The 25,990-nt window shown below is 36.1% G+C and overlaps 3 protein-coding genes across 4 annotated transcripts in view; all 3 read left to right on the top strand.

Annotated features, from left to right (window-relative positions):
* lrrc75a (leucine rich repeat containing 75A) overlaps nt 1–13,720 on the top strand; it is a 28,764-nt gene extending 15,044 nt beyond the window's left edge. The window contains exon 4 of the mRNA XM_052575392.1: nt 9,299–13,720. Coding sequence (XP_052431352.1) covers nt 9,299–10,127 — 829 coding nt within the window. The 3' untranslated portion in view covers nt 10,128–13,720. The remainder of the gene's footprint in view (nt 1–9,298) is intronic.
* Nucleotides 13,721–14,820: 1,100 nt separating this feature from the next.
* Nucleotides 14,821–18,861, top strand: crk (v-crk avian sarcoma virus CT10 oncogene homolog). Its single transcript, XM_052576340.1, has 3 exons — nt 14,821–15,365; nt 15,837–16,414; nt 16,604–18,861. Exons 1-3 carry the CDS (start codon nt 15,146–15,148, stop codon nt 16,739–16,741), a joined length of 936 nt encoding a protein of 311 aa, XP_052432300.1. The 5' UTR covers nt 14,821–15,145; the 3' UTR covers nt 16,742–18,861.
* Nucleotides 18,862–19,748: 887 nt separating this feature from the next.
* Nucleotides 19,749–25,062, top strand: ywhae1 (tyrosine 3-monooxygenase/tryptophan 5-monooxygenase activation protein, epsilon polypeptide 1). Of its 2 annotated transcripts, XM_052576350.1 has the most exons (7): nt 19,780–20,005; nt 21,686–21,885; nt 21,975–22,081; nt 22,207–22,413; nt 22,641–22,777; nt 23,364–23,403; nt 23,984–24,101. In XM_052576350.1, the coding sequence occupies exons 1-6, from the start codon at nt 19,942–19,944 to the stop codon at nt 23,369–23,371; spliced, it is 723 nt and encodes a 240-aa protein (XP_052432310.1). In that variant the 5' UTR covers nt 19,780–19,941; the 3' UTR covers nt 23,372–23,403; nt 23,984–24,101. The 2 variants fall into 2 exon arrangements, with proteins under 2 accessions (XP_052432309.1, XP_052432310.1); XM_052576349.1 differs by lacking the exon at nt 23,364–23,403 and having other exon boundaries at nt 19,749–20,005; nt 23,984–25,062.
* Nucleotides 25,063–25,990: the final 928 nt, after the last annotated feature.

Here is a 25,990-nt window from a genome sequence, read left to right as displayed (position 1 = left end):
TTTTGCTCTGAAAGTCATAGTGATGACCTTTCATCAGTGTGTTGGAGAATAGAGCAGTATAATGATAGACTCGGCACTTAATTGGTCATAATTACCACACTTATTATCCAAGAGTCTTCAAAATATCATTGGAGGCTCTTAGGCCATTTTTATTTGACATGCATTCACATTTTTATATGTTTGAAAAATGCTCACCAAAGACAGTGTTTGTTTGATCAAAAATACAGTGTGAAATATTATTCCAATTTAGTAGTGTAGTGCTCTCATATGATTAATTGTGATTTATTACATCCAAAATAAAAGTTTTTGTTTACATTATATATGTGTGGGAACTGTGTATATTTATTATGTATATTTATAAAAACACACACATACAGCATATATTTAAAAAATATTAACGTCTATATGTATATATTTATATTTATATTCATATAATTTATCATATATATATATATATATATATATATATATATATAAGCTAAATATTTTTCTTAAATATATACATGCATGTGTGTGTATTTATATATACATAATACATATACACAGTACACAAACATATTAATGTAAACTAAAACTTTTGGATGCGATTAATTATCTGACAGCACTGATTTAAAGTAACTCTTTTCTATTTAATAAATGAAAACTTTATTTATTTCTGTAATGCCAAAGCTTAATTTTCAGCAGGCATTACTCAAGACTTCAGTGTCACATTATCATTCAGAAATTATGCTCATTTGCTGCTTCCTCTTATTATTTATTTTGAAAACTGCTTAATATTTATTCAGCATGTATTTGAAATAGAATTGCTTTGTATTGTTATATTTGTTTAATGCTTCCCTAAACGAAAGTATTAATTTCTTTATGAAAAATCTTACTGACCCCAAACTTTCGAACAGAGATATTTATTCCAGCAATGTAAATTATGGATTGAAGTCATCCTTTGTCTAATACTGCTCTTTATGTTTAATAGAAGACTCATAAAGCTGGTTGAGTGTTAGAGTTTTTCTTTCTTTCCCTCTATGACAGAATGCGAATGAACTGTAACAATGCAGTACAGTATGGCACATCTCTGACACCTCCCACCCACCTGCTGCTCTTCAATTCGATTGTAATTGAAAGGGTTTATTTCTGTAAAACTGAGAATAAGGAACTTCAGCCTTATTGTCTTAATTCAAACCTTTGTTCCGATCTATCACCCTTAAGTAATAACCTGATTTAATTTACATTCACAGGAAAGTCGATGCAACAGAATGATTTTTTACAGCTTACACCTGCTGCCAGATCGATAATAAGTCTTGAGTGAAAAAAAGTGTAGAAATTGCTGCAGAAATTGAAAATGATAGAGTTGCTCATCTTTCTCTTTGTTGCATTGTGCTGCATTATTGTTATTAATGAAAAAGCTTCATTAAATAAATTAAGCATTAAGTAAAATTTAAGTAAATTTCTGATTTTGATTTCCTGCTTTCTGTCAAAGCTGCTTTGGTGTCATAAATTGCATATGAAAAACAATAAAGTGAAGATCAAGATTTTATGCAACCAGTGATTCCTCAAATCGGAAAGTTATTTAAGCAATTTTGGCATTTGAGAGAATTTTATAAAAACCAAAGAACAGTATATTATAAACAAGTTTTAGAAATGATGCTACTTTTCAAAGTGTTCTCTAAAGTCATGTGGCAGATAGCGTTTTGCTAAAATATAGTTTTCATATTTCTGCTTAACATCCCTCCGGCGTTAATGAGAACATTTGGAAATGATCAAATGCAGAGGAGAGAATGTAAGTGGGTCAGATGCATTCAGGGTGAGTTTGCTTAGCGAGGGAAAGGCTTTTTCTCTTAAAGAGCGTGGGATTCGGGATCCTGGCCAGTAATATCAGGAGAGTTGATATCCTGTTCTGGTTTAGCCATTTCCTTGACTTTGCTGCTGTTTTATTTGCTAGGTCAGTGACAGGATCTGAGCGGGGCAGGAAATATATCATTCAGAATGAGCACAGCATGTCAAATCAGGATGGTTATTATTCCTCTCTCTTCCTCAAATGCCAGTTCAATAAGATATATGCATGTCCTGGTGTGAATTAGCACCGGCCACATTATGAATTAGTATTCTCGCCGTTTCTTTTCTCGCTTTCGCTCTCTCTCCTTTCACTCGCACACTGTCAAGCTGTGGTGGCACACTGTATGGGAGGCCCTTTCAGCATAAAAACGTCCCAGCGTTACTCGTCGTAATTATATTTTTACTAGTAACAATTCAATTAAAGAGCTCTATAATTTAATTTTTACTAGTAACAATTACAATTATAGAGCTCTATAATTCAATTTTTACTAGTAACAATTATGATTGTAGAGCTCTCTAATTGAATTATAGAGCTCTGCAATTGTATTCTTACTAGTAACAACTGAATTAAAGAGCTCTATAATTCAATTTTTACTAGTAACAATTCCAATTAGAGAGCTCTACAATTCATTTATTACTAGTAAGAATACAATTGCAGAGCTCTGTAATTCAGTTGTTACTAGTAATAATCCAATTGCAGAGCTCTGCAATTCCACTAGAGAGCTCTCTAATTCAATTGTTACTAGTAAAAACTGAATTATAGAGCTCTCTAATTGTAATTGTTACTAGTAAAAACTGAATTAGAGAGCTCTTTAATTCAATTCTTACTAGTAACAATTCCAATTACAGAGCTCTATAATTGTATTATTACTAGTAGAAACTCCTATTCATGAGATGCAAAACAGATTGCAGATATCCCGCCTACAACAGTGCGTTTCAAAATAAAAGCCCTGTAGCGTGGTTCTAAAGTATCCTGAAATATTGTACAGACTTAGGTAACATTAATCATGTTCACATTAAAGCAAAATTAAGATGATGCCTGAGATGAATATTTACAGTGTTTAGAATTGATATGCAATAATAGAATGATTGTGTTTGTTGTTTAGTAAAATAGAAAACATTAGGCCAAATAGTCTTAAACTTTGTTATAAATTGTGACTATAGGTAAATCTAGCCTAAAGTTTTTACAAAGGTTTTTTTTTTTTCTTCTTCTTTTTTTCTCCAGGTTGCAATATTTTTTTATATTTTGCCTTCAAATAAGCTTATGCCTGTTGTGGTTGCATGTGTTTGTTGTTAAGTAAAATGAACAAGAGAACACTGAGGAATTCTGACTGTGCATTTAACTCTTTTGTATATATAAAAATATATATTATCGTTAGTCTCATATCATAATTGATAAAAGTTATATTTCAATGTTTTTGGTAAACAAGAAAAAAATTTTTTTTTAGAAATCACATTGTTATTTTTTATTAATATTATAACAGTACATTCAACCATATGTGTGAACAAGTATGCAAAAAGAAAAAGATCCATCATTAAATTGCCTAACCAATAAAAGTGACTTAGGCAGAATATGCCATGACTTTCTCTTACATATAAAATGCAAACATAACAAAAGTTGTTTTACTCTCCTAAATGTAACCAAGATGTGTAACTTGTGAACCCTTACCAAGTTGTTTCTTATTAATGTCTAACCTTAACCACTGTTTTCCTTGTCTACCCTTAATCGAAGTTCCACTTAGGTGCTGTGCAAACATAACCAAAGTTTTTTTATTCTCCTAAATATAACCAAGATGTGTAATTTGTCCTGACGGCAGTAATGGAATGGGACTGTAGGCAGTCCAGAGAGCCATTCTTTCAGGAAGGTCTGGTCAACATCTGATATGGGCACACATGGGCCAGTCTTGTTGATCTCGGGTTTACACGGATCAGTTTTGGATTTTAACCATGATCCGATGGTTCTGGGGGCGATGCAAAGTGTTGAACAGAAAAGATTCTTACACACAGGTAGTTTACGTCTATCTGCCAGTTGCAGGTAGTATAATAGGGACGTTGTTCTCCAAGATGCAACACCACCTTTCTTCTGTTTTATGGGCACATTTTGGACTAGAGTCTGGATATACAGCTTGCGTGTCTCCAAGAAAGGCATGGACCAGAAATTGTTGAAGATATCTGTTCCATGCTCTTCAGTCAGTTTCTCTGACTTTAAGCAGTGATGTGATGTGTAGGGTGGGCCCATGATCTTTGGTGGTCTCTCCTGTCCCATTGGATTCTTCTAATTCTCCCCCTTAAGACGCTTCTCCTTTATCAGCTCTCGCTTCACATATCTGGCCTTGGGCGCCTATGACGTTGAACGGCAGAAGTTTCAAGTACATCTCCTGCATCTCCTTCACTGACAGCTCCTTGAGCTGTGTCTGTATCACTACCATTATCTGGGCTGTCATCTTTCTCAGGTGTATAGTCCTCATCCAAGACAGTGTCATCGATTTCACTATTTGACGATAAATCAGGATCTGATTCAGCTCTGGAGGCTTTACTGGCTGTTTCCTCTTCTATCTGTTGCCCCATGTCCACGCCATTACCTTCTTTCTCAGATCTGCTCTCATCTAAATCCTCCAACTCCACTACATGGGTATCAACTTTATTTCCTGACATTAAAACAGAAAATGGAGTGCTGTTGAGTATTTTAACTCATTAAATCATGTTAAATTCATAGGTCCACTGCAAAAAAAAAATAATAAAAAAAAAATCTAAATCTTACCAAATACTTCTTATGTCTAGTCAAAATGTCTAATTTATATAAAAAAACTATTTTACTTTTTTATTTTACTATTTTTACTTTTATTTGCATTTAAAATAAAAAGTAAATGCTTGAAAAATTACTTCACTTTATTTTTTCCAGCATCTTTGCATATCTGAACCCTTTCCAGCAGTGACTGTATGATTTTGAGATACATCCTTTCACATTGAGGACATTTGAGGGACTCAAACACAACTATTTAAAAAGATTCAAACATTCACTGATGCTCCAGAAGGAAACAAGATGCATTAAGAGCTGGGGGTGAAAACTTTTGGAATTTGAAGATCAAGGTAAATTGTACTTAATTTGTGTACCGGGAAACATACAAGTATCTTCTGTTGCTTAAGAAGGGCAGAACTAAATGGAAAACAATTATATTTCAACAAAATAAGAAAAATTTGGCCATCTTCATTGTGTTCAAAAGTTTTCACCCCCAGCTCTTAATGCATCTTGTTTCCTTCTGGAGCATCAGTGAATGTTTGAATCTTTTTAAATAGTTTTGTTTGAGTCCCTCAAATGTCCTCAATGTGAAAGGATGTATCTCAAAATCATACAGTCACTGCTGGAAAGGGTTAAAATATGCAAAGATGCTGGAAAACTGAAGAATCTGCAGGACTGTTCAGAACAAACAAGGGACTCATGCACAACCATCACAAAACAGAAAGACAGTCGAGGATCATCAGGTAACAGAACACAGTATATATAACTTTTGAGTGGGGTTATTTGAATAATTTCAGCAATTTTTTTGTCTTGTGGACTAAATGTTAATATCTTTTATGTACAATATCTTACTCAGGACAGTACTAAATAAAAAATAACATGCATTTAGTATGATCTCTCTTATTTTTTGAAAATTACTCATATTTTCACAGATTCTGCAAGGGGTGCCCAAACTTTCGATCCCCACTGTAAATGCATAAAAACTATCTTGTACTATTATGATCATTATTATTATCAATATCATTATTATTATTATCATTACTATTACTATCATCATTATCATAGATTTTGGAATTTTATCATAGACCTTTCAGTGTCCCACATTATCACTAAAGAAAAATGAAATGTTGGGTTTAATTAAAAATATTATGTCAACAGGTTCCACACAATTTGTTTAACTAATCTCAACAAACAATAATTTAGTTCATTTTACAAAAGATGTTAAAGTATAGTAAATTAACAAACATTAGTAGAATCAACAAACAATAAATCAGTTCATTATACATGAAAGTTATAATTGATGATGTCAAAGAAAAATTAATGATTCCACTTCAGAAACACTGCCCCCTTCAATAATAATTTAATTAGACTATAACACAGAATCCATAAATAATAGTGCAGTCATCCAATATAATTCAACATCGCTTCTCAATTAAGGTTCATCAATCAGACCACAAACACACTGTTTGAAATGCAATGTTACATTTCCCACAACTTATTTGTGTGATTTGTTCTAAATTGCATTAGAACAAGTTCATTAACTCAACTGTGATCTGTTATTACTCAGGTACCTATCTAATGGTGCTACACTTCTGCAAGAGGGTGACAGAACAACAATTACCCATAATACACTGCAAAATCCTCAGCCAATGAGATTCAAGTCTGTATTGGTTTTATTAATCTGTTAATCTGGCTGAACAAATCATTTTTAAGCTGACAATACACACTTTTTTGTTGAATGAACTAGACTAAATTAAGTTCACATTGTTAAAGTAAATTGGCAAAAGTGAAAGTAAATTTTTTTGAGTGTAGGAAGCACCAGATTGTTTTTAGACAACTTGCAGTAAGAGCACTAATATGTCTATAATTTCTTTTATGAATGTGTTATCTGCATTTTCTCTTTTTATTTTGTTAGGAGACGTCCTGGGGATTTAAAATGGTATTGTGTTTGAATTTAATGTTTTGGCTACAAATCGCAGATATTGCAGACTGCTCAGCCCTGCCTCTCCACCGTGTACTTCGTCCATGTCAGCTGGGGGCGCCAAAGTTTCCCGCCTGCCTGTTTATATACCCCAGTTGAATATGCATAAGGCACGATTAGCATAATGATATGTCACCGATTACAGAGCTCTGTAATGCAATTGTTACTAGTAAGAATTGCTATTGTAGAGCTCTGTAATTCAATTTGAACTAGTAATATTGCAATTACAGAGCTCTCTAATTCTAATTGTTACTAGTAAGAACTGAATTATGGAGCTCTGTAACTTAATTCTTACTAGTAACAATTCAATTAGAGAGCTCTGTAATTTAATTATAGAGCTCTATAATCAAATTGTTACTAGTAACAATTGAATTAGAGAGCTCTATAATTAAATTATTACTAGTAAGAATTGCAATTAGAGAGCTCTGCAATTGAATTCTTACTAGTAATAATTTGATTATAGAGCTCTATAAATGAATTACAGAGCTCTCTAATTGAATTGTTACTAGTAACAATTATGATTAGAGAGCTCTGTAATTCAATTGTTACTAGTAACAATTATGATTAGAGAGCTCTCTAATTCAATTGTTACTAGTAACAATTCAATTAGAGAGCTCTGTAATTCAATTAGAGAGCTCTGCAATTACACATATCTTTAATGTGTATTTTTACTAGTAATAAATCAATTGAAGAGCTCTGTAATTCAATTGTTACTAGTAAGAATTCAATTAGAGAGCTCTATAATGGTAATTGTTACTAGTAATAATTCAATTAGAGAGCTCTATAATTGTAATTGTTACTAGTAAGAATTCAATTAGAGAGCTCTATAATTGTAATTGTTACTAGTAAGAATTCAATTAGAGAGCTCTATAATCATAATTGTTACTAGTAACAATTGAATTAGAGAGCTCTATAATTGTAATTGTTACTAGTAACAATTCAATTAGAGAGCTCTATAATCCGAATTGTTACTAGTAACAATTGAATTGCAGAGCTCTATAATTAAAAATGAATGGATGTCAATGGAGACATATGACTAGTAATAAATGAATTGTAGAGCTCTCTAATTGGAATTGTTACTAGTAACAATTGAATTAGAGAGCTCTATAATCATAATTGTTACTAGTAAAAATTCAATTAGAGAGCTCTATAATTGTAATTGTTACTAGTAAGAATTCAATTAGAGAGCTCTATAATTGTAATTGTTACTAGTAAGAATTCAATTAGAGAGCTCTATAATCATAATTGTTACTAGTAATAATTGAATTATAGAGCTCTATAATTGTAATTGTTACTAGTAGAAATTAAATTATAGAGCTCTTTAATTGAATTGTTACTAGTAAAAATATAATTACGACGAGTAACGCTGGGACGTTTTTATGCTGAAAGGGCCTCCCATACACACTGAGCTTATTATGAGTCTGCTGCATGTGCAGCAGTTAAAGCAATGCATTTGTTCTCTTTTACTTAATAAATCAGCTCCTCTTCCTGCCTTCATCTTCTGCTCCCCACTCTCATCTCTCGTAGGTTTTTAATCCATATTTGACAATAACAACTGACCTCACGATTAAATTAACTCTTAAATGTTTGTATTTCCAGGGACTGTTTTGAATCTGTAATGCATTTACAGAAAATGAATCCTTTCAATCATGTCTCAGTTTCCCTCAATAAGTCTTTGACAGTCTGTGTTTTAATAAAATGTTAAAGCTGGTATGGGTTTCAGTACATTAAGCTGCACAGACTATTCTTTTATTATTATTACTATAAAATGTAGTTCCTCAACCGTTCCTTTGTGCTCTTCTTGTATAGGGCTGAATAATTTAGTTTGTTCCTGCCCTACATATCATCTTTAGGCACTAATGACTGTTACAATTATTGTAGCAGTTTCAAGTACTTCCATTTGTAGTAATCTAGCAGCACATTAGTATGGGCGGGAATTCTAATAATTATAATTAATTTTATACAATGTATTTTGTTGCCACAGGAAATGTCCACACTAAAAGGTCTTATGTCAGACAGCACAGGGTTTGGAAGAGACCATTTAAACATATGAGCAGAGCTGCTATTTATATGTAGGTTCCAACACTATTGTTGATGCCTCACCTGCCAATGTCAGTGAATTAAGATAATTTAATGACCAGTGGCCATAAATATTCTTGCATTATTAAAAAATATATATATTTAAAATAATATTTGTATTTTATTTTATATCATCTATTTATTTGCAGCATTTCAGCAAAATTGCATGTTAACGTTGAGACGTAATGTGATTCTATTTCTTGTATCTTAGAAATAGAAACTTAACTTAAGAACTTAAGAAATCCAATATAATCAAGTTCTCTCTTTATCTCTCTCTCTCTATAGTTTTTATATGTTCAAGGTAATTGATTTAAAAAGATGCAAACATAACAGAAGTTATTAAATTGATTGTAGGTTTATTTTTTTATTGTATTTCTTTTTTCAATTTATTATATATATATACATACCATACTGTATGTATGTATTTATAATTATCAACTCAAGGCCAGATTATAATTTTTTGCCACATTATGTTTCAGTTTCTAATTAAATTACCAGCAAATGTGTCCTAGTTTTATTCGTGAACTGCTAGGAATTCTTAAATGTTTTATTCCTTTTGTTAATATTTTCTGTCCTCTGGTTCTGATTTATAAATTCAATAAAAAGTGAATTCCCCCACCTCCACACACATTCTTATCTCTCTGTCTGCTTCTTTTTCTCTTTCTCAGTCTGAAGTCAGTTCTTTCAAGCCCTCCCTCCAGTGGGACGTTAGATCTGTCTGGCATCCCTCTTGGAGTGAAAGACATGGAGCGTCTCTGTGCCTACCTGCATCACCACGCGTCCCGCATCGGCAGCCTTGAGCTGGGCTTCACCGAGCTCACAGACGATGCCTTCCTTCTGCTCCTCCCTACGCTGACGTCTCTTCCCCGCCTTGAGACTATGGCCCTCAATGGCAACAGGCTGACCCGTGCCGTGCTCAAAGAGCTCACAGACATACTGAAAGACCCAGACAGCTTCCCCAGCGTCACCTGGATCGACCTGGGGAACAATGTGGACATTTTCTCCCTCCCTCAACCATTTCTGTTGAGCCTGCGCAAGCGCTGCCCCAAACAGGGCAACCTTCCCACCATCCTTGAGTTCGGCGAGAGTCAGGCTAGCGAGCCGGAGGGCCGAGTGGATGAGGACGAAGCAGATGATATAAACAGGACTGAGAGTATGGGAGAACTCAGATCTGAGGTAGAAGAAGCGATTGATGGTGAGATGGAGATCGAGGACATGATGGAGGAGTTGCTTGACTTTGACAGGGAGGTGCAAGGCAAGGAGGATGAAGACGACAGTATGTGGACCTTGGAGGAGCAGCGGCTGGTAAAAGATCCAGTTGCAAAGCGGAGCAAAGAGAAAAGGCCATCCAAAGCAGAGGGCGAAGAGGACTTACAAAGCGAGTCTTCCCATCTGTCCTGCTCCAGCCAGTCACAGCACTCTTCTGGAGCCATCGAGCCTCTAAGACAAGATTCTGTCCCAGACCAATTAGCGTGTCATTCGAACAACCCTACCTGATTGAAGCCACTGTCTAATTTGATTAGATGCTGGTCCCTTTAAGAAAAAAAGAAAGCGTGACAGGCTTGTTTTCAGACTGGGTTGTCCATGAAGACATGATAAGGTTTTATAGGGTTGGCACTCACAGCAGTTGTCTGTTGCTGCAAAGGAGAAATTAATCACTTGTGAGGTAAAAAAAAAAAAATCAAATATAGCTTCTGATTCAGGTTTTTCCCTTCACTGTCATGATCCAGTCGCAAAGCAAATAGCAGAGGTTGAAGAGGATGTCCAAAGCCAGTCATCCTCCACCCCTTCACAGCATGCTTCTGGACCCTTTAAGAAAAGATTCTGTCCTAGACCAGTTAGCATGTCATTCAGACAACCCGACCTGATTGAAAACACTAAGAGTCTATAACCTTCATCCCTTTAAGAAAAAAGAGAATGGGTTGTTTTCAGACTGACTTACCTATGAACTCATGGGATTCAGCAGGTTTAATAGGGTTGATGGCTGCTGCCTGTTTTTGCAAAGAAAAAAATATTATAAAAAATATCAAACATTCCCTCTTATTCAGGTTTTCTTATTCAGTGTCTTAAAAATGTTTAATATAAAGTCACAAAGTGGAGCAAAGAGAAGGCGGCATCCCAATCCAGTCTTCCCATCTGTCTTGCTCCAACCAGTCACAGCACTCCTCTGGACCCATCGAACCTTTAAAAGAAGTCCTTCTCCCAAAACAGTTAGCATGTCATTCAGAGAACGCTGCTTGATGGAAGCCACTGTCTAATTTAATTAGTGTCTGTAAACTTCATCCCTTTAAGAAAAAGAGAAAGCATGACGGGCTTATTTTCAGACAGGAGGAGTCATGGGATTCAGCAGTTTTTATAGGTTTGACAATCACAGTTGTCTGTTGTTGCAAAGGAGAAATGATCACTTGTGAGGTACAAAAATATCAAATATACATTCAGGTTTTCCCCAGCACTGTCATAACCATGAACCTCTCTGTGCCTATGTGTCTGTTCAAACCCTGCTGAAAGGAACATTGTGTGTGTGTGTGTGTGTGTGTGTGTGTACACAGCAAAATCCCCAGAGTTAAACCAACTCTGCTCAGAGAACATATTGTCCCAGTCTACAGCGTTAAAGGGTTAGTTCACCCAAAAATGAAAATTAAGCTATAAATTACTCACCCTGAAGTCATGCTAGGTGTATATGACTTTCATCTTTCAGACTAACCCAGTTGGAGTTATTTAAAAAGATTGTCTTTGATCGTTCTAGCTGTTTGATGGCATTCAGCAGGTGTTGCACTGCATCGGTCCATGAGAAGTTTAATAAAAAGCAAATCCGTAAAAAAAAAAGTGTCTCACACTGCTCCGGGGGGTGAACAAAGGCTACCTATAGCCAATCGATGCATTTGTGTAAGAAAAATATCCTTATTCAAAATGTAATAATCACTTAAATCTAGCTTGTGCTCAGTTGTAAACGAAGCAGTTCCGGGCGGATGATGTATGAGGTCAGCTCTGCGCATGCGCCGCTCAGAAGTGACGCAGCGGAGAGATCAAAACAAAACAACTGTCATTTATTAGAAGTACAAAACAAGGATTTGTAAAGAAGAATGTCAGAGGATTTCCATATAAGCCAGGGGTGGGGAACGTTGATCCTGGAGGGCCTGTGTCCCTGCAGAGTTTAGCTCCAACCCTCATCAAACACACCTGAACAAGCTAATCAAGGTCTTCATGATACAGGTAGGTTTTTTTTCAGGGTTGGAGCTAAACTCTGCAGGGACACAGGCCCTCCAGGATCAATGTTCCCCACCCCTGATATAACATTTGCTTCCTTTGTTCCTGTTAACAAAGGTTGGTTTTCACGAGACTCACCGGCGAATGCGCAACACTGACCTCATACGTCATCCTCCTGGAACTGCTACCATTTACAACAGTGAGCGCAAGCTAGTTCAAAGTGATTATAACATTTTGAATATGGATATTTTTCTTACAAAAACGCATTGATTCGCTACAGGAGGCATTTGTTCCCCTCCCAGAGCCTTGTGATTAGCTTTTTATTAAAATGATCTTGGACTGATGCAGTAAAACACCTGCTGAGTAGCATCAAACAGCTTGAAGGATCAAAGACAATTTTTTAAATATCTCCAACTGGATTCTTATGAAAGAAGAAAGTCATATACAACGAGGATGACTTCAAGGTGTGTGATTTATGGCCTAATTTTCATTTTATGTTGAAGTAACCCTTTAAAGTCACACTGAAGCAGAGTTACCACTTTTGAGGATTATGTGATGCATTTTTATGTCTAAAAGCCTGAGCAGTAGTTGTTCATCTTTAACATTGTTAACAGCGGGTTTTCTTTACAAATACTCACTCATCGATTAAATAATTGCTTAATTATCCCATTAACTTTAACTCGGCTTCAGTGTTACTTTAACACTGTAGATTGGGACAATATGTACTCCGAGCAATGTTCATTTAACTCTGGGTGCACATTTAAATCAGTTAAACATGCTGGATATAAGCAGATTGGCTTGGCCCATGAATTGGTGTGTCCATCTATGCATCTGAATGTCGCAAGCATCATGTTCTCAAGGAAAACAACCTAACTTCTATTTAGTATCGTCCAATTAATATGCATGTCCCAGGTGTCAGGTGGATGGGACGCAGATGATATCATATTAAGTGCCCCTAATTTATAAAGTGGAAAACCAAAATGTCTTGTCACACTGTTGGCCCAAAAAATGTTTGTTTGATACAGAGAAGCGGGACTGAAGCCAAAGAGAAAAGACTCTATTCACGGAAAAAAAGAAAGTGTTGTTTGGTTATATGATAGTATATAATACTGTTATTCTGTTGTTGCTGCTTGACATGGATTTGGAAGACAATGTAAGGTTTCTTAGCTCATTTCTTTAGAATAGATCCTTTAAAGAAAAATTATATAAAGGTTCCATTTCTATCCATCCACTGTTATTAAATTATAAAGGTATTTCATAGTATAAACATCTATTTAGTGCCTAATTATATTAAATTATTCAAATGTAATTCAAACTAGTTCTTATATGCCAGTAAATGAAATTATTGTTATAATGACAGTGTATATTAATTAGACAGATTTGTCTTAATGGAAAACATGATTTAAAATTACTTAATTGAGAATTAGGATTTATTATATCCATTTATACTGTACTACTTTGTATATTATCATAATATGCTTACATGCAAAATCGTGTTCAGTGTTTTTAAGTAGAATTATCTTCCTCCCCAAATGATGGTTTATAAAAATTAATTCATTAGGCCTAATTGCTTCTGTAATAAATTTAACCAATATATTGCAGATTATTGTTTCATTTTATGGTCACCAGGTAGCCTCAAAATCTCCTGCTGTTTTTCAAAGCCATACTTCTAAGTACAGAAAGGGAATTATATATTGATAAAAGTGCACTGAAGAGCTGTGATCAATTAATTTTGTCTGTCTTTCTGTATTCCCACAATGGTTAATAAAGAAAGGACAATGCTAGGGATGACAAGGGACAGCAATATGTGTATGTGATTACCTGTAAACAAAATGTATTTGACTGTTGGCATCGAAATCAATAAACCTTTAACAAACATACAATTAATTTATGCGTTAAACAGTACATACAATGTTGGACTGTTAGAACTGTGGTTAAAAAACAAAACAAAAAAAAACACCTAAACGTTTTTTTGTGACGGAACATTGAACTGTAAATGAACGGGACTGATGGATGGAGGAATGTACTATTAGTAATAGATGTCGACATCTAGTGGTTGGCAACTATTTCGTGCTTGGCCTCTTTGGGCTTGGTCTTGTTTTATGTGTTTACGTACTTCCGTTACATTCCTTGCAATTTTCAACACAAACGAACTTTTAGTATATTAGCAAATGAGGCTGTAAATTGTTCAATAAGAAAATAAATTTATGGAAATATGGACCAACAAGGCATATAAAAATACATTTTATACTGTTGGAAAACATTTTTTAAACTACAATTCATGACGATAGCTGGTTTCCAGTTGGTCATTGGCTGATCTATGACGTTAAGTAGACCATAACACAGCATCAAACCATACTAGCCGGTCAAATCAATCTAGATGGAAAAACATATGGTACACCCAGATGGTGACCAGTTAGGACTAGTTAAGGGGCTGATTCTGAAATGGATTTTACTTTAGAGACTATCGTGATTTTGAGAAACACATTTTATTTAGCTTCATTTTTCTGTTCAGAATTTTACAGAGCGGAAATATATCTTTGACACTGGCCAGAAAAAATACATACACATTATCAAACACAGATCAAACAAATTACTATATATGGATCAATAATAATATTAATACATACATCGTTAGTCATTTGGATGTTAAGAGAAAAATACATACACATTATCAAACACAAATCAAACAAATTACTATATATGGATCAATATATGAATACGTACATAGTTAGTCATTTGGACGTTAAGAGTATATATAATACAAGTAAATAAATGTTAATATATTACAAAGTTAAGTAAAACAAAACCAGCTGTGTTCATATAAAACCACAAATTATCTAGTATAAGTAAATAAAATAGTAAAGTAAATGACACCGCTATGGCCTCATTTTCAACATTGACCGCATCAATATGTCTACCTATAGGCGCCGTCTGAATTGACTGTGTTATTGCATCACTTCCGGGAAATAAGGTCAAAAATTGTTTCCCTTGTCCGCCATTTGAAATATTTGAACTTCCTTGTGACAACTTCCAATGTACGTTTTGGTTTACACTGAACAATTATCAGAGGAGCTGGGCGAATAGTCGTAGTTTTAGCGTCCAATGCACGTTGGGATTCCAGCGTCGGCTGTTTTCCTATCCGATTGGAACAAAAAAGCGTTGAAAAGTGTGCGAATGCTGCGCGTATTTGAAACGTGTTCAACAACGGAACGCGGTAAAGTTTTTGCATGAGTTGAACGCTGCTCGCGGATAAGGAGAGGCGAAGGGAAGGCCTGTGAAGCCTGGGCTTTTTTCTTGCGCTAGTCATGGCCGGAAATTTTGATTCGGAGGACCGAGGGAGCTGGTATTGGGGGAGATTAAGCCGGCAAGAGGCGGTTTCGCTGCTCCAAGGGCAGAGGCATGGAGTGTTCCTTGTGCGGGACTCGATCACTATTCCCGGGGACTACGTGCTGTCTGTGTCGGAGAACTCCAAAGTCTCTCATTACATAATAAACAGCATCAGCAGCAATCGCCAGTCCGGGCCAGGTAAGCACTGCATATAAATATACTGCCAACAACGGGACGAATAAATACTGCTTTAGCAAAACGCTTAGCAACTCGACGAGAAACTTCTATACTAACGTTACGAATAGTTCTGCACATACTCTGATTTTTTGTTTTTGTTTGCGTCAGTTTAGTATTACGTAGTAATTAGATATTATCTGTAAGATGTGTACACATACAGAGAAATGATATTGTTCTTTATAAACCGTGTTTTTGATTCAGTCACTCAGATAAATAAGATATTTTAACATGTAATGGGAACCATATGTATTTTATGACAAAAAAACCCACTGTTTTGTTTATACACAAATAATTTAACTATTATGTGTTGTATTTTAAAATATAGTGATGTTTACACGACATGCCTACCATTTAGTGAAGACTTCATATATTCAAGTTAATTAAATCTTGATAGTCCATCCATCCTATGTGTTTGTTGCTGTCATCCTGCAGGACTCGCTCCTCCTCGGTTCCGTATTGGAGATCAGGAATTCGATGCCTTACCTGCGCTCTTGGAGTTCTATAAGATCCACTACCTGGATACCACCACTCTCATTGAGCCCATCAGCAAAGCCAAGCACTCGTCCTTCATCAGCGTCAATGCAGGAACAGGAGGAGCTCCTCAGAGGCTGGAAGAGGAGTTCGTCCGAGCTCTCTTTGACTTCCCCGGCAATGACGACGAGGACCTTCCATTTCGAAAGGGAGATATTCTGAGAGTTCTGGAGAAGCCGGAGGAGCAGTGGTGGAACGCACAGAATTCAGAAGGCCGTGTCGGCATGATTCCAGTGCCCTATGTGGAGAAGTACCGGCCGGCCTCACCAACATCAGGGGGCCCAGGAGGGTCTGATAGAGGATCGGGAGCTCATGGCAACTCTGACGGCCACGGTTCTCAGTCTCAACCTCTGCTTGGCGAGCCGGGTCAATATGCCCAGCCGACATCCTTACCCAATCTACAGAATGGTCCGGTTTATGCCAGGGCAATTCAGAAGAGAGTTCCCAATGCCTATGACAAGACTGCTCTTGCTTTGGAGGTAACAATTGTAGCTTTTTTATTGCACAGTATTTTATGTGCAACACGGATGACTGATTTTGTACATAAATATGTATTTTTATATATCATTTGGTGAAATAAAACCAGTGAAACTGTAATTCTCTGTTTAAGTATGCTGTTTTGTACATCACGTTAACAAAGGGGTTTCCTCCATTTCTGACACTTTTAGGTTGGCGACATGGTGAAGGTGACCAAGATCAATGTAAACGGTCAGTGGGAGGGTGAGTGCAAGGGAAAGCATGGCCATTTTCCCTTTACCCACGTCCGCTTGCTGGACCAGCACAATCCAGAGGACGAACTGAGCTGAGAGAGCAGACTGTCTTCCCTAGAAGCCCTTAGATGTACACTCACTTACACAGACAAACACACACACACACACACTCTGGCTCCTCACACATCCTCACTACTGCCCTTATCCTGTCCGCCTCGTCATTACCTTGTGCCATTGTGTCTCATGCCAACCTTCTCCATACCTGCAACAATTCCCTTATTAGATTTTATGCAATAATTGAAGATATTTACCAAGTAAACACTATATTCCACACGCAACACTAAACACTACAGAGAGAGGAGCATTAGAGTGGGGCTTCTTGTGAACTGAGAAAAGACAAAGAAGCCTGCTTGGACTTAAAACTTAATGAGCGGTTTGGTGTCTTAACAAGGAACTGTTCCTTTGCTTTGAATGCGCGGTAGCATACACTACTTAGTGTCCTAGAACACAGCAGGTTTCACACTACAAATCATCTACTACATGAAAATATTCAGAAATGCAGATCAAACATGCTTTGAATAGTTTTTAGTCTTTTTCATGGGCTTGTCAGTCATTACTGGCTCAGCGCCGGTCAATTGTGTCATGAAGCGGTTCTTACCGGGGCGGTACATTATATAAAAGATGGAGTAGCCGAACCCTCACCGCATTTTAGTTTTATTTATGCACATTTCTAATGTATACAAGATGGGCAATGAATCATTATTCACTACCGCTAACATTGTTTTACTACATTTTCATTATATATTATCAGGAAATGCTACTTGCTCCTTTCACCATTATTGCTGTATTTGGAAGTATTACACTAAATGCGGATTTGTTGAATGTGTAACCCTAATTTTTAATGCTAGACTCAATATGTCAACATATGATAGACTTAAATAATTTTTTTGTTGTTGTTTTTAAACAAAAATCCAACATTGTGACTTTTCCACTTAAAATAACCAATGTGTTTTGCCAAAACTTCCTTTGCCAAGATAGAAAATACAATAAGCGGTTGTTGTATTGACTTACTACTACAACTCTGCAAAACTACTTAAATATTAGATAAAGATATTTCAGAAATAACCCAGCTGTCTTTAAAATAACATGGTAGGATCATTATGAAGTGTCACACTAATGTGCAAAGCCTAACCTGATGCCTCAAATGTGTTTTGCTCAATTGATTTTGCACATACGAGTAGCCTTTATCTATGATTGGTTTATCTGGCTATTGACATTTGTATTAGTTTCTATCTCAATGCAGAAATATAGTGCATTTTGTCCTTTAATGCCCAAGTAAGACGTTGCTTTCCTAATTGCCTGCCTTAATTGCAGATTGTTGTCAATGACCAAATCAGCAATGTCTTTAGCCTAATTAGTTAATCGCAACATGGGGGGAAAAGTGGAGTATATTTAATTCAACCTTGCAAAAATGTTTCTTTTAACCAACTTCCATTAATAATGACTGGATTCGGTAAATAGAAATCGAATGTCTTTGGACAAATATATCAATTATAACACTAATAGACAGGCTACCAGAACACTATCAAATGTTAAGGTTTTTACCCTTTACCTTTATTTGTTGTTACTTTTAAAAAGAAAAAGTTGATTAACTTTGTTTGGTAACACTGACAATCACCTGGAAACTCTTCTGTTTTGTCACATCTAAATGTTAGAAAGCTATGTCGTGTATGTGTGTAGGTTAGCTGCATGTTGTCATGATGTGACAGCAAGCCGGCCATGTTATGTAATTGTCACTTAAGTCGTAATTATGAAGGACTTTGATGTTCATGATCTGTCTTATTAACTGTCTGCGCTCAGTCAGAAATGACCTTGATGAAATTAGATCACTAAAATCAGTCACAAAGCAAAGCTGGAGTCTTGTCTGAGCTCTCACCCCTGTCCTGTGAGAATGATTTCACCTCAAAACACCACTTTCTATGTCTGAGTTGAGAGTAATCGCCAAGTCGTGTCTGTACATTTTAATTGTACCCAAAGTATTATGTTTAGAACCTAAATATCAAGTCATTTTGTGAAATTAATCTTGTGTTATCCTTTATGTGCATCCAAGTCTGTCAGAACAGTGTTTTAAGTCACACAAAAAGTCCTACGTTTTTGTTACGGTTTTATTCCTGTACATGAAATAAAGTTGACCCCTATAGTAATGCTACTCAAAACCTTTTACTTTGCCTCTGTCAGTATTTTCATGCCTTTGTATTACTTTATTAAGAGCATCACTGTGATGGAAAATGTTAAATTTTTCTGTTATAGTATAATTGTTCCTTTATAAAATATCCAGAGTAATTCATTTTAATAAGAAAATCTGGTTGCAATTTTATTATCAAAATGTGATCTATATCATTACTATTTCACAATTACTTTAGTGTTCGTTATTTACACTGAAAAACAGCACACCATTTAATTTGTTTGGTGTTTTTGTTTTAAAAAGTTTAGACCCAACTCAAATACCATTTAAAATAATACCTTGAATGTTTTTAGTTTATATTTTTATTTTTAATAGGAATTCGATTGAAGCACTCAAGAGTTATCATTTACTATGTTTTTCGAAAACTTTATGACTGACTGACTTCTGTGGAACTTTTGTTGAAGAATGCTGGTACTTACTGTTGCTATGTATTCGGTGAACAACATTCTTCCAAATATTTTCCATCGACTTTCTTGTATGGACAAGAAACAAGGACGTTTCTCAGAATATCTTCTTGTATGCTGAGAAATGATGAGTAGACTAAATGACGGAATTTACAAATTATAGTAGCTTCAGTTTAACGTTTTACCAAAGTCAAAATAATCGTGTTCTAATGTCACCTTCATTCAAAAGTTATTGCATTTGAGTCTAGGCTTTATTTTTTAAACATATTTCTCACAGGATAGAACGGCATGAGGGTGAGTAAATGATGACAGAATGTTCTTTTTGAATGGACTATCCCTTTAAATTCAAATGTTTCAAGTGTTTTTTACCAGAATATCGCTGCCAGTCATAACCAATCTTTTGGTTACACAAAAGGCACATAACATTAATTCTCTGTTCAAATAAAGAGGGTTAAAATCCAGCATTCGTGTGGGAGAGAGGGAGTGTGTGGAGATGCTCTGTGTGAAAGTTCCCGGATGAAGGTGTAACGCCATCTTTACTCCACCATTCAAGCCGCAGCTGTTGCTCTCGTAGGGGCCTGCCGGTGAACTCGCACTCCTCCTTCGCTCCCAATCTCACAAAACACGCTCGCCGCGCGCTGTCCAACATGGGTGACCGGGAGGATTTGGTGTACCAAGCCAAACTCGCCGAGCAGGCGGAGAGATACGATGGTAAGAAACACTCAGAGGTAACGGGAACGTTATTTTTTTTACAAAGCGAGAGCTCATGCAGGCTAACTGACGCTCGGGTTAACGTTAGCTGGATTAATTCGCAGTTAAACCAAGCGAACACCTTGTGAACACCAATCCGATTTCCGTCTACTCTTAAAAGTTTTTTTTGAACAGTCCGTTAATTCTGTCGATGTGATATTGGGGTAACTACAGAATGCCATATGAAGATGGAGACGTTTATTGAGGAGACAAAATGGCGGAGAGTTAGTGGGTGAGGCAAGCTGTTGCTAGCCATGGCGGAGGGGGTGGCTGCGGTCTCCAAACCTCATGTAGGCGAAGAACGGCTCAAATATTAGTTAACACATGTCTTAATCGACCCAGTTAATCACAATAAAGAGTTCTTCCTGAACGAGGTCCTCCCTTTTCTCCGTTTACACCCGCAGCACGCTACGAGAGACCGTGGCAGTGTCTCAAAACCTTTTGAGCTGCCTACTTGGACAGCATTTTTGCGTCTTACAGGCGCGTTGAGTTGTGGTACCCAAAATAATGTCTAGCCAGGTAACGTTACCTCACTAGGTTTTGAGACTCAGCCGTTTTACAGTAACGCAAAGCAAGTAATGCTTTGTAAGCTGAGAAACTGTAACTTAGCTTTGCAGTAAGATTTCATTTCAGACTGAAGAGAAGTGGCTCGCTGGCTTGTGATTTTCAAGATTTTAATGATATCCTAAACCAGCAACTATAAATGTGCCTTGTTGGTAACTTATCGTCTAGTTTAGTCACCCATTAACTTATGTTAGGTATCTAGGGTTTTCACTCAACACTTTAAAGTATGCTGCATGTAGTGTGCAAGAATGATGATTAACAGGATATGCACATTGTTTTGTGATTGTATACTGGCAACCCAGGGTGAATGCAAATAAATGTAAGGTTGTTAATATTTTGCCTCTCTTATTTGATTAAATAAAGAATACATGCCCCATGGAGTGCGGCAGTGGCCACCTTTTCAGTGGTCTTTTATTAAAAAAAAAATAGTATTGTTCTCATAGGAAACATGAATCAAACCAACCAGTTATGGGGTGAATCACAACAATAAAATTTAGGATTGAAACCGAAACGTATTTGAGAATGAGATGAACAGTATGAGACAAAATCGCTTTAATGAGGGAAAGAACTACAATCCCATGAAGCTTTGTGAGTGACTGAAGAATTGAAATAATGCAGACGTTGATTTATTTGTGCATATAAAAATTGTTTATTGCATAATATGCATATCATGCATGCAAATATTTAAGTAGTTTGCTGTATTTGCAGGTTTTTGTATGAGTGGGCGGGCACTTAAGGGTTATTCTGGTTTTTGCTTGTGATCGGAGATTTCTCTGCAGAATTATGGGTAATGTAGTTTTTAAACCAGAAACTCTGCTGATAAACACAATTATTTACAAAATATATTTAAAATATATTTATGTGGCTTCTCTAAAAGCACATGACATCAATTAATAGTTTATAAGTTAATGCTCAATTTACCTGTGAAGAAAACTAATGTGATTTTACTTCAGGATCCCAACTGTACTTTCTGACTGAGTTAAAATGGTGTATTTAAGCTACGGTTGCGACATGTATTCTGTTGTAATTAAATGCAGTCAGCAAAATATCCATCACACTCCTTTGAAATGTTTCCAGAAATGGTCGACTCCATGAAGAAGGTGGCTGGGATGGATGTTGAGCTAACAGTTGAAGAGAGAAACCTGCTCTCGGTGGCCTACAAGAACGTTATTGGGGCAAGAAGAGCATCCTGGAGGATAATCAGTAGTATTGAGCAGAAAGAGGAGAATAAGGGTGGAGAGGACAAATTGAAAATGATTCGGGAATATAGACAAACAGTAAGACGTGTCCTAAATGCAGTTCATTCTGATTCACATAACTAGAATGATTAGTTTTACGCTTTTAACTTTTGTATTTTCACCTCCAGGTTGAGAATGAATTGAAATCAATCTGCAATGACATCCTCGATGTGTTGGACAAGCACCTAATCCCAGCTGCAAATTCAGGAGAGTCCAAGGTCTTCTACTACAAAATGTATGAAAGCCATGAGGTTTTTTTTCTTCTAAGTGAATCGCAGGATGAATCGTATGTGACTTAATGAGGTCACTGCTTTATTTATACATGTTTCAAACAGACCTTTTCTCCCTTTGATGCATCAGGAAGGGTGATTACCACAGGTATCTCGCTGAGTTTGCCACAGGAAACGACAGGAAGGAGGCTGCAGAAAACAGTTTGGTTGCATACAAAGCTGCTAGTGATATTGCAATGACAGACCTTCAGCCTACACACCCCATTCGCTTGGGTCTGGCTCTTAATTTCTCCGTATTCTACTATGAAATCCTCAACTCTCCCGACCGTGCATGCAGGTTTGTTTTCTTGGTGTTTTGGGGGTTTTCAGATTTCTTAACATGAAGTACAACAGACAGTTACAGTTTTGTAAATGACTATTCAACATATTACATTTGATTATGGTATCTGTTTATTATAATGAGTTTAATGATGATGCTTTTGGTTACATATCAGACCAAGATGGGGTCCATTGCAGTGTATTCCTGTTCACTTAGTAGTTTATGTACCTGGCTGTTGGTTTTAGGTTGGCAAAGGCGGCATTTGACGATGCTATTGCTGAACTGGACACATTGAGTGAAGAAAGCTACAAGGACTCGACACTCATCATGCAATTGTTACGTGATAACCTGACACTATGGACTTCAGATATGCAGGGAGACGGTAAGACGGATCATCGCAGTTTCAGATGCTAAGCCTGACAAACATGTCTTTTGAAAGCCATTGGTACATGAAGGTGACATCCTCAAAAGCTCCTCCACAAACCAAAGCTATTTTTAGAGCGATTGTTTCAGAGTGTCCCGATTTAGGACTTGTGAGACATAGTTTCCAACCATCTCTAATATCTGCCTTTAAAAGTGTTCAAATAGAGGGCTCTGGCTACATTGGCAGTGGAAATGTGCAAGCAAACATGCCTACTTTTCAGGTTCATCCCACAGAAATTAAATCATTTTCTCAATATAATATAATGGTTTTAATGTAAATGGTTTCATTTTCACACTCTATTCTAGCATACAATTTTTTTTAGAGCTAATATAGTGTATTCAGTATGTCAATCCCAAAGTTTCATTCTTACCCCAAAAGACTGTGTTTTTAATAGCTGTATTGATTTCAAAAGTATATACTGGCCTAGTGCACATCACAAAGCAGTTTAATCTTTCTCTGCTACATTTCAAGTCATTTTGTAATGTGTCCAGATTCATGCCGTCCAACTTAACCCATCTTGCCTTTTTTCATCCCCACTATTTAGATTCCTAAAGGAAAATGTTAATTGCCCACAAACTTTATTTGTAAGTGCGGCCACTTTTTCCAGCTCTTGCCCTTTTGTCCACAAATTGCATCATCACTCACCCGTTTGTGTTTCAATCTTTGTAGCCACCAGAGTGCTATATGTGCAGCATGTCTGAAACAAACCGTTTCTGCATGATCACTGCCAGATCCTCAATGTCCAATTAGAATGGCTGTGTTGTACAAGTACATTAGAATTTGGAAAATTCAGCTATGTTTTACTAAGAAATGTACAGTAAAGGTGTCTAAGCGTATTATCCTGTGATTTGTGAATTGAATTACGTGTGAAAGTTAAATGACCCCATGAGATAACACTGCATTCAAATTAGACTTAAGCTAGATTTTTATTTATTTGAGCTTGAAAATGGCATATTCTATTAATATAACATGATTAATTAGGTTTTCCTCACAGCATGTATTATACAGCATTTTATAGCTTTTTATTTGGCAAACTCGTAATGCACAGATCTTGCAAGGGTTGCAGACTTGATGTGCTACAGTGTACAACCGTAACGTGGATTGCGTTAAGGGACATAACTGTGTTAGGATGCAATAACAGTGGCTTTGTTTCTCTGTGCACAGGTGAGGAACAGAATAAAGAGGCGCTGCAAGATGTGGAGGATGAAAACCAATGAGACAACACAGCCAATATGAGACTCCACCCCCTCTCCCTCCCCCTCCCCTCCCCTCCCCCAGACCCCACTCACAAAGGGAGCCACCATGCCCAACCTTATGAGTGGCACTCAACAGCTTGATGCCTCCCAGTTTTCTCTCCCTTTGTTTGATTTTTAATATTATTCTGTTTTATTAGCCCTTAAATTGAAATAAAATATACCACTCATGAAACCAACTTCAATTATGATTTTTGAATGATCAGAACTTAAATACTTCTTTGAGTATTTTTTTTCTTGTCCTGGTACAACATTTGTCCTTTTTTTTTATGTTCATTTGCTTTATTTCTCAACATTTTTATCAGTTGCTGGATATATTTTGAGTTTTTCTTAATGTAATTACAGAAATTAACTTTTATTACTGTTACTGATGTCTACTATTAGTTGTTTGAGCTGTAATATTTCTGTGTTAGTGCAATTATAAAATGCAGTTAAAGAAAACAATTAAACCTTTAAAAGGGCAAGTCTAAACAAAGTGCTCTTTTTGTTAATTTAGTTTTTCAGAGAAAGTCGAAGCAAATTTCTTGATATCCATGTGGAGCAAAATGCTTAACATCACCAAGTAGTAGTTATGTAGTAACATTTGCCAGTGGTCTGGACTGTAATTTGTGCTAAAATACTGTATTGCTCACATAGGCTGATGATGATGATAGTGGGTGGATGGATGGCTGCAGCTCTATAAATCTGAAGGAGCCTTGTTGCTTTTAGAACTAAGACAAATGCAGGTCTCCATTTGGCTGTCTCAAAAAGAAAAAAAAAAGCACTAATAAAGTTGATTTTAAGCCTGCATGAGTTACATGAAATAGTCTATTTTTCTTCTCCCCTCTGAATCTACAATGCATATCATTTCTTCTGTACTTTGTTAACTTGAAACTAGTTTGTACTACTGGATATCTGACTGGAACCACAGACGTAGAATCTGTATTACAACGAAACAGCATGGAATTAACAATTAACTTAAAACTGCCTCAAGTAAAATATTTAACCACCTCTTCTGCACTCAAAATGTTTTCCTTTCTCCTTTATCTCTTTTCTCTTTTATGTGCTTTTCCTTCATAAAAACAAAATGGTTGCTAGTGAAGCATTTACCTTGCAAAGTTAGAGAAATAATGTTTTATGAAGTAGGAAGAAATCAATAAAATTTGCTCTTGGCAAGTAGGACTTGGACCGTCGGCTGTTGCATCGCAGATGATAGGTTTTAGTATTTGCAAGGACTCTGTCAGTTGAAGATTAGAATATACTTATAGAATGATGTATATTCATTTCTGTAACTAACGTTCAACGAAGTATTTAGTGCACTAAGAAAAATGTTAAACTCATCTCAGAGTAGGTTAATTGGGAATTTGTCCAGGTCCCTTTGGTGGAACAGGGCCCTCTGTAGACGTGATTCACAACTAGGGGGTCTTAAGATTATTTTAAATAAGACATTTATTATTTTAATTCATCCCTTCAACAGTGTTTTTGAAGAACCACTGTTCCTAAGGTCCTGGGAAACCTCGCTATATCAGGATAAAGGGATATTAAACGTGTGATTTCTAGATCTGGGAAAGTCATGAAATAAAAAAAAAAAGTTAAAACTACATGCGCAATTTTTTAATGAATATAATTTTTTTCTAGGTAGCCAGACTGTAAAATATTTCAATGGGTTTTTAAACAAACAAACTCAGTCTTTATGCAGTAAACCAACCAGGAATGACTGGAAATGTCATGTCGAATGGTTAAAAATACTGAATTAATTGATTATAAGGAGTGGGATGTCTGGAGAATATCTAAATTTATTGGCATTTGAATTATAACTATTTTAGTAACTTGTTTGAATATATGGACCATCCTAGTGCTAAGAAACAAAACTTTTGTCATTACAGAAGACGAACCAGAAGAAATCTATTACCCAACACTGGTCACCCATTTGCCAATC

This window comes from Carassius gibelio, chromosome B15, assembly GCF_023724105.1.
Source record: "Carassius gibelio isolate Cgi1373 ecotype wild population from Czech Republic chromosome B15, carGib1.2-hapl.c, whole genome shotgun sequence".
In the NCBI taxonomy this organism is placed as follows: domain Eukaryota; kingdom Metazoa; phylum Chordata; class Actinopteri; order Cypriniformes; family Cyprinidae; genus Carassius; species Carassius gibelio.
Note: the sequence above shows the minus strand (reverse complement) of the source record. Positions and strands in the feature narration are given on the sequence as shown.

What these genes read in the sequence shown, in the direction of transcription:
- crk (XM_052576340.1), top strand. Translation starts at nt 15,146, where the DNA reads ATGGCCGGAAATTTTGATTCGGAGGACCGAGGGAGCTGGTATTGGGGG. An exon ending in CAATCGCCAGTCCGGGCCAG is followed by an intron (nt 15,366 to 15,836) that starts GTAAGCACTGCA and finishes GTCATCCTGCAG; the next exon opens with GACTCGCTCCTCCTCGGTTC. An exon ending in AGACTGCTCTTGCTTTGGAG is followed by an intron (nt 16,415 to 16,603) that starts GTAACAATTGTA and finishes TGACACTTTTAG; the next exon opens with GTTGGCGACATGGTGAAGGT.
- ywhae1 (XM_052576349.1), top strand. Translation starts at nt 19,942, where the DNA reads ATGGGTGACCGGGAGGATTTGGTGTACCAAGCCAAACTCGCCGAGCAG. An exon ending in TTCGGGAATATAGACAAACA is followed by an intron (nt 21,886 to 21,974) that starts GTAAGACGTGTC and finishes TTTCACCTCCAG; the next exon opens with GTTGAGAATGAATTGAAATC. An exon ending in TCTCCCGACCGTGCATGCAG is followed by an intron (nt 22,414 to 22,640) that starts GTTTGTTTTCTT and finishes TGTTGGTTTTAG; the next exon opens with GTTGGCAAAGGCGGCATTTG.